At 35.1% G+C, this 9,289-nt stretch overlaps 1 protein-coding gene across 1 annotated transcript; it reads right to left on the reverse strand.

Moving 5' to 3' along the window:
- Positions 1 to 6,050: 6,050 nt before the first annotated feature.
- LOC120128954 (homeobox protein knotted-1-like 1) lies at positions 6,051 to 8,526 on the reverse strand. The gene is given in 6 exon segments (XM_039146555.1): positions 6,051 to 6,309; positions 6,311 to 6,367; positions 6,885 to 7,135; positions 7,670 to 7,817; positions 7,960 to 8,070; positions 8,211 to 8,526. Coding segments are annotated over 6 exon segments (969 nt in total). The 5' UTR covers positions 8,472 to 8,526; the 3' UTR covers positions 6,051 to 6,168.
- Between the last annotated feature and the right edge of the window lie 763 nt (positions 8,527 to 9,289).

Genomic DNA, 9,289 nt, shown 5'->3' on the forward strand with positions numbered 1-9,289 from the left:
CATTTCCTTACGATCTGTATTAGAGAGTGATCTTTCTGAAATCTTTGACGACTCCAAATCCTTATTTTTCAGCTTGTTTTTTTAGCGCTTGGTCTCTTCTCCTTTGATTTGCAACCAATAAAACTTTATCATGGAGATCGAGAAGAGTGTTGAAAGTTAAAATTCACAGCTACATTAATGGTCTTATTTTGTTGCACATGGGGCGACAAAATTCAAAGTTGGCTGTCAAAATTAGGCGCCGAAATTGTTGAATTTCATGGATGGTAAAATTGTAGATTTAATTATTGTACTTTAGGGTATTTATATGATTAGTTCTTCAGCTTATACTATAAATACCATAACCCATTTAGCTTCAAAATCATCCCAAATCATTCTAACTATCTCCCAATACTAGAGAATTTATATAGTTTCTTGAGAGTTATTTTCTTATTTTTTTACCAAGAGAGAATTATCATTGTTTTCTCCTTGTTAGATTGAGAGAAGTTGTAATTCCTATTTTCTCATAGTGAAATTCTTCTATCTTTGCCCGTGATTTTTACCCTATATTATTTAGAGGTTTTTCACGTAAAATTTTGTCTTCATTATCTTTATTTTTATTTTCTCAAATTATCAGTTACAATTTTGCTCTATCTGATAGCCGTATTCTGCAACAATTGGTACCAGAGCCAGATTTGAGTGTGTAATATCTGCTTATTGTCTTTGTGGTTGCCACCAAAAGGTAGATCCTCCAACATAAGAAAGTAAGAATGTATTATCCATTATTTGAAGGTTCCAGAGAACTATTCACGATAGTGAAATAGTGGGAGCTATCTGTAATAGAAGTTATGGCAACGAAATTTGTTATTGAAAAATTCAATGGGAAAAATTTCACATTGTGGAAATTGAAGATGAAGGTTATCCTGAGGAAAGACGGTTGTCTAGGAGCTATCAATGAAATGTCGGTAGATTTCACAGATGACAACAAATAGATCGAAATGGATGGGAATGTTATGGTAAACTTTTTTCTAGCATTAGCAGATGAAGTATTGGTTAATCATCGAAGAGAATATGACAGCTAAGATCTCACCAAATTGTACGAGGCTACATCGTTGTACAATAAAATTTTCCTTAAGAGGAAATTGTACACTCTCCGTATGTCAGAATCTACATCAGTGACGGAGCACTTAAACACGCTGAACACTTTATTTTCTCAGCTTACATCCTTAAGATGTACAATAGGAGAACAAGAATTGGCTGAACTTCTACTTCAAAGTCTACATGATTTGTATGAACAGCTCATCATCAACTTGTCAAACAGTAATGTCAGCAGTCTAGTCTTTGATGACGTTACAGCTGTTGTTCTACAAGAAGAAAATCGGTGCAAGAACAAGGAAGACATACAAGTAAATCTGCAACAAGCAGAAGCGTTGACAATGATGAGAGGGAGATCAACAGAACGTGGCTAAAGTAGCAGTCATAAACATGGTAGATCAAAGTCGAGAAGCAAAAAGAATTTAAAGTGCTAAACCTATAGAATGAAGGGTCACTTGAAGAAGGATTATTGGAGTCTAAATAAAAACTCCAATCCACAAGGCAATACCACAAACACTTCAGATGATGGAGATGCTTTATGTTGTGAAGCGTCAACCACCGTGGAAGGCAGAAATTGTTTTTCAGATATATGGCTCATTGATTCGGGAGCAACATATCACATGACCTCAAGAAGAGAATGGTTACATCATTATGAACCTGTCTTAAGAGGATCTGTGTATAGTTGTAATGATCATTCCTTAGAGAGTATTGGTGTGGGAACCATCAAATTGAAGATGTATGATGGAACAATTAAAGTTGTTCAAGATGTGCTGCATGTGAAAGGCCTGAAGAAAAATTTATTATCCTACGGATTGTTGGATAATAATGCAAGCAAGATTAAAACACGGAAAGAAATCATGAAGGTGTTCCGTGGAGCGCTTATGGTGATGAAAGGCAAAAAAATAGCAGTAAACTTATACATACTGAAGGGAGAGACTTTGTTAGAAGCAGAAGCCTCTGTTGCCTCACGTAGATCAGATTTTGCAATGCTATGGCATCAGAAACTTGGACACATGTCAGAACAAGGAATGAAAGTCCTTGTGGAGCAAAAGCTACTTCTAGGCTTAACAAATGTATCACTTACTTTGTGTGAGCATTGCATAACAAGTAAGCAACACCGGTTGAAATTCAACACGTCAAATTCTAGAGGCAAAAGTGTTCTATAATTGGTTCATTCTGACATATGGCAAGCACTAGTTACATCCCTAGGTGGAGCAAAATACTTTGTCTCATTTATTGATGACTACTCCATGAGATATTGGGTGTACCCTATTAAGAAGAATTCAGATGTGTTTTCAACTTTCAAAAACTTCAAAGCGCGGGTGGAACTTGATTCTGGAAATAAGATCAAGTGTTTCAGAACAGATAATGGAGGAGAATACATAAGTGAAGAATTTGATGACTTTTGCAAGAAAGAAGACATCAAAAGACAGTTCACAGTGGCGAACACTCTTCAACAAAATGGAGTGACAGAGCGGATGAACAGAACCTTGTTAGAAAGAAAAAGAGCAATGTTGAGGGCTGCAGGCCTAGAAAATCATTTTGGGCAGAAGCAGTCAATACCGTCGGTTATTTGGTGAATCGAGCTCCATCAACTGCAATAGAGCTAAAGACACCAATAGAGATGTGGACTGGTAAACTAGCTGATTATTCAAACCTCCATGTATTTGGAAGTATTGTGTACGTGATGTACAACTCCCAAGAAATTTCAAAGCTGGATCCAAAATCCAGGAAATGCAAATTCTTGGGGTATACTGATGGAGTAAAGGGGTATCGCTTGTGGGATCCCACTGCCCGCAAAGTGATCATCAGCAAGGATGTTATCTTTGTAGAATATAAACTACAAAGAAAAGAAGAAGATGATAGCGCTAAAAAGTCAGAGACTACATAGATACATGTGGAAAAGGAGTTTGAACAAGGAGATTCTTCTGAAGTAGAACCATTACATAATGAACAAGAACCAGAGAGTTATGAAACTCCAACAACTCATCAATCAGATCGTGTGAGAAGATGTCCCAATTGGCACTCAGATTATGTTATAGAATGAAATATTGCATACTGCCTTTTAACAGAGGACGGCAAGCCATCAACATTCCAGGAGGCAATAAACAGCTCAGATGCTTCAATGTGGATAATGGCGATGCAAGAAGAAATTGAAGCACTTCATAATAATAATACATGAGACCTTGTGCCACTACCACAAGGAAGGAAACCAATTGGTAACAAATGGGTCTTCAAAATCAAGCGAAATGGTGACGATCAAGTTAAGAGGTATCGTGCAAAACTGGTGGCCAAAGGATATGCTCAAAAAAGAAGGTATTGATTTCTATGAAATATTTTCTCCTGTGGTTCGACTAACAACAGTTCGAGTAGTCTTGGCAATGTGTGCTACATTGAACTTACATCTAGAGCAGCTAGATGTTAAAACAATTTTTCTTCATAGAAATCTTGAAGAAGATATTTACATGCTCCAGCTTGAAGGTTTTGAAGAAAAAGAAAAGAAGAATTTGGTTTGCATGTTGAACAAATCTCTGTACGGTCTAAAGCAGGTGCCGAGGTGTTGGTATAAGAGATTTGATTCCTTCATTATGTGCCTTGGATACAACAGACGTAATGCAGACCCTTGCGCTTATTTCAAGAGGTTTAGTGATAATGATTTTGTTATATTGTTATTGTATGTGGATGATAATGATGGTTGCAGGACCCAACAAAGATCATATTGAATAATTGAAGGCACAACTGGTTAGGGAATTTGAAATGAAGGACTTGAGATCAGCAAATAAGATTCTAGGGATGCCATTGAGACAGAAGTAATAGGAAGATTTGGCTTTCACAAAAGAATTACTTGAAGAAGATATTGCCACGATTCAATATGCAAGATTGTAAGCCAATTTCTACCCCTCTTCCTATTAACTTTAAATTATCCTCCAGTATGAGTCCTAGCAGTGAAGAAGAGATGATGAAGATGTCTCGAGTATCGTATGCATCAGTAGTGGGAAGTTTAATATTCGCTATGATATGCACAAGACCAGACATTGCACAAGCAGTGGGAATAGTTAGTTGATATATGGCGAATCCAGGCAAAGAGCATTGGAATATAGTAAAGAGGATCCTGAGATACATCAAAGGGACCTCAAATATTGCATTATGTTATGAAGGATCAAACTTACTAATCAATGGGTATGTAGATTCTAACTATGCAAGAGATTTGGATAAAAGCAAATATACTACAGGATATGTGTTCAAAATTGGTGGAGCTGTAAGCTGGGTTTCAAAATTGCAGTCAGTTATGGCTACATCCACAACAGAAGCAAAATATGTAACAGCTACACAAGCCAGTAAAGAAGCAATTTGGTTGAAGATGCTATTGGAGGACCTTGGGCACAATCAAGAGTATGTATCTCTGTTTTGTGACAGTCATAGCGCCTTGCATCTAGTAAAGAATGCATCATTTCATTCAATGACAAAGCACATACGAGTTCAGTACCATTTCATTCGTAAAAAAGTGGAAGAAGAAACGGTAGATATGCAGAAGATCCATACCAAAGACAACATAGCAGATTTCATGACGAAGGCGATCAACGCTGATAAATTTACCTGGTTTCGATCCTCTTGTGGCCTAACAGAAATATAAGCAGCATGAAGGTACAAGGTAGAAAGAATGATATGAAGATATGATTGTTCCAATCAAACCTTCAAGTGGAAGATTGTTGAAAGTCAAAATTCACAGCTACATTAATGGTCTTATTTTGCTGCACATGGGGTGACTGAATTCAAAGTTGGCTGTCAAAATTAGATGCATGAAATTGTTGAATTTCATGGATGGTAAAATTGTAGATTTAGTTGTTGTACTTTAGGGTATTTACAAGATTAGTCCTTAAGCTTCAACTATAAATACCTTAACCCATTTAGCTTCAAAACCATCCCAAATCATTCTAGCTTTCTCCCAATACTAGAGAATTTAGAGAGTTTCTTGAGAGTTGTTTTCTCCTTTTTATCAAGAGAGAATTATCATTGTTTTCTCCTTGTTAGATTGAGAGAAGTTGTAATTCCTATTTTCTCATAGTGAAATTCTTCTACCTTTGCCCGTGGTTTTTACCCTATATTATTTAGGGGTTTTTCACGTAAAATTTTGTCTTCTTTATCTTTATTTTTATTTTCTCAAATTATCAATTGCGATTTTGCTCTATCCGATAGCCGTCTTTCGTAACAAATTGACCCATAATTCCAACTTTCTCACTCTTCCTCTTCTGAACTAATTCTGGTGTAAGTGAGTTGGATTAGTTGTTGTACACCAATCTACAAGTGTATTTCCCACAACACATCTTCAAAGGAGTGTCTCCTCCAACGCGTCTTTCACCGTGTTGCAATATCAATAAAAATCAGCACACCTTTTTGTCCACTTCAATAAGGCATGTTTCACACAAAAGCGCATCTATCTTATTTTATCAGAAAGGTGTTAATTTGATATATATTCGAAAAATGGTGTTAAATTGAATTTTTTTATTATTTTGGGTGATTTTTTTTTTTTTTTTTGGATGAAATCACTCATAAAGAAGCACTTTTGAGCTGCAGACATGACTTCACAGGATCTGAGTGCCTTACATATTACTGCTCAAAGGTTATTAAAGAAAAAGCTGATACTTTAAGACATCGAACCACTAAATTCCAACACGGAAAGACTCGTCAATTAAAGCCTTGAAAGCAACATTAATACCAGCAGTCATAAGGACCATAAACCCAAGTCATGAAAACTGGAAACTGGTGCTTTCTTATAAATTTTCATATTTCAGTGGAACCAATGGCTATACAGGATTCAGTGATCCATATTTTTACAACATTTTCAGAAGCTATTTTCATCCACCACAACAGCAGGGAATTTATTGCATCAAATATGGAAATATCGGTAACCATTCCATGCATTGACAAGTATCAATATGACCTAATAACTTTTAAAAAATAATAATGTAATTAGTAAATGATTAAGAGTATTAACATTTACTGATTTACAGGTGTGGAATGTTGCAGACTTGAACACGTTGAAACCTAAATAATATTACATGATGAAAGGATGATTTAAAAGAGTAATTGTTTTGACTAAATATTATTGTCATTGGTTCCAACTCCATGATCCAAGCACATAGGTCCTTCGATGCGTCCGGCGACGCCTTCCATAAGAGCGAATTTCATATCCTCTGATGGTTTCCAGTGCCGCTTCCTCTGGTTGATGAACCAGTTTGTTGATTTGCTTCTGCTCTAGTCCTGTTATCTCTGATAACTTTAGTTTCTCCTCCTCCTGCAATAACACCACAAACCCTTCTTAATCAATAAACCTAGACAAACACATGAATCTCAACAAGAAATATAATGTCGGAATAAAACAAAGGTTTAAAATGTCGAGATTTGAACTCCAAATCTGTTTGAGATCGCTTTTTAAAGATAATTACATTGAAAATCTGAACTAAACCTTATGTTCAGGATCATTTTTTTTCTTTTTTGGCCAGATAAAGATGTCCATTTAGTTAGCAAACAAAACTTGATGTTCATCAAAACATTCGTGTTAACTATCATTGTTTCAGGACGGGTGGGTTGAAAAACATACTAAATTAGGGTTCAAGGACAATGCGGTAGTTTTTCTACTAAAGAGTTCGATGCTCCAACGCTGAAAATAACCCTACAGAGAGCACACTAGCATTTCATAATGAAATTAGCTATTGGTTATAGTAATTTTCTTTCACAAAACTCCATATTGAAAGTCATCTGATGAGGCATGGCCAAGAAGAAAAAACTACCAGTAATTAAGTTGTATTTACCGTAGGATAAGGCCATCTATAATGATTGTTCCACCAATCAAGCAGTGTCACCCTTGCATTTTTTGGTAGCTTACCCTTCTTTCTTTTCTTCAAGAATTCTTTCCTCAAACTGCTCAGATAGCCACTGTATTTGCGCATGAGCATTCCTTTGACGTCCTCGCTTCCACGGTCGTCCAGAGATTCCTGATTTTCAGAAGCTTCAACTTCCCCACCGCAACTTAACTCTTCCTCCGAAATCCCACCAGCTTCATCTGAAAATATATGAAGCAAATAACATGTAAATTGTCTGCTAAAATATTCAGCAATGAAGAACGAACATGTCAGTCTTCAATATCTATAAAACTGATATCCAGGATATTACTAAATTGCTGGTGTGATAGCAAAGTGTGATTTATTTCCTAAAAATAATTGTGTTTTTTTTAATTACGGATGCGATTCCAGTGTGCAATAACCTTTAAAAACGTTTCGTTCGCAATTTAATACTATTTGGACATAATCTTAGAGTTCTCTTGCTCTAGGATTTTGCCATTCTAGGATGGTCTTAAACTCTGGGTTTCTTAAAGGGCAGCAAAATAGGTAAGTGCACAAAGGGAAACGGCAGTAAAATTATAAATACTGCATTTCCAGCACCATGATAGTGGAGAAAAAAGAACTATTTTTACATGCACAGTAGCAATGAGATTACTATACTTACATTGATTATTTAATGTAAAAATAACAGCACCCATTTACCAGTAACAGTATATGCAATTTGGGATGAGAAAATGGTTAATTAAAAACTTTACCAAAGGGACGGTTATCCAATTTTTCGGTCAGTGCTCCTTTACAGAGACTACTTAGCTGCGATTCCATGTTGCTTAAGAACGTTGTCGCTTCATTAAACGGCTTTGATAACTCTTGTTGGTAGCGATTAAGAACCTCGCAATATGATTCCTTCAATCAAAGAAGACCAGTTAACAGTTATTCCTGGAATATTGAGATTCATGCAACAAGTAATATTCCTCTCTTTCCCTTGCACTTTTTCTCGAGAACAAAACAAAGCATATAATTAAAGATAAAAATTCATAAGCGTTACCACGAACTTGTCAAGTTCTGGATCAACTCCTATCTGACTACAAGCACTAATAGAGCGATTCTCTCTGCCAATTTCTTCAAGAAGCGACGCCAGCTCAGGCGTTGCTCCAACCTATATATAAAAAATAAGAAAAAAGCATTTGAAGATCAAGCCCTTCACACTATCATTAAACAGTAAAAAAAAGCAAAAGGTAACTATGATAATTAATCATTAAAAACTAGAGAAAAAAAAAGGGTTAAAAACATAACCACCTTTTGGCATTCTATGTGGGCAGATACTAGGTTTGGATAACGAGGGTGATTCAAGATCTGGGACTTGATGAGCTCAGACACATCTGATCCAGTGGCACCTGTATCAGCTTCTTGATGATCGAATTGAAGTAAATGATCAACCGGACTGAGAAAATCAGTGGTAACAGTAGCAGTAAAGCTTCCTGCACCAAAGTTATCAACCCTTACAATATCATTTGAACAGGAGATTGTAAGATCATCAAGCCTGTACAGATCCTCCATGTTTTATATGTATTTCCACAGGAAAGGTGCAGGTATCAAAATCTAAACTAATATTAGTCTAGCTTAAAACAACTTGAGTTGCCCTAGTTTATTAAATAGTGACCTCAGACTAACACCACAAATGCAAGATTTCAAGTACTTGCACACCAATAAACTATGTCTAACTAAAGGCGGACCCTTTTTAAGAGATAAGAGGGGAGTGTCCATATTTTTTATAAAAAGGATCGATACTTTAACAGTGTTTTATGTTTTCCACCTACAATATTAATTTAATAATTTCATTTGCACAAAAAATTATTGTTTTTGATATTTTATAAATAATATTTAGAATTTTTAATTTAATAATATATATCGTAACGTAAAAAAAATCAAGACGCCTATAATTACTAATTAATATCTTAAAACTCACTCAAAAGATAACCTTAAATTAATGTTTTCCACAGTGAAAAAAGTATGGACACTTTTAAAAAGGATAGACACTTTACAATATAACCACTACCTATTACATTATATAAACGATACCTATTACATTATATAAGGGCTACCTATTACATCATATGTTTACCTATTATATTGAAAGTGTCCATACTTTTTATAAAAGGATCGATACTTTTTTTAAAACTTATGTAATTTATGTTTCAATTTTTTTAACAGTGTTTCATGTTTTCCACCTACAATATTATTTAATAATTTCATTTGCACAAAAAATTATTTGATTGTTTTTATATTTTATAAAATATTTAGAATTTTTAATTTAATAATATATATCGTAACGTAAGAAATAAATCATTAGACGCCTATAATTACTAAATTAATAT

Source organism: Hibiscus syriacus, unplaced genomic scaffold (assembly GCF_006381635.1).
Source record: "Hibiscus syriacus cultivar Baekdansim isolate YM2019G1 unplaced genomic scaffold, ASM638163v2 tig00110482_pilon, whole genome shotgun sequence".
Classification (NCBI taxonomy): Eukaryota; Viridiplantae; Streptophyta; class Magnoliopsida; order Malvales; family Malvaceae; genus Hibiscus; species Hibiscus syriacus.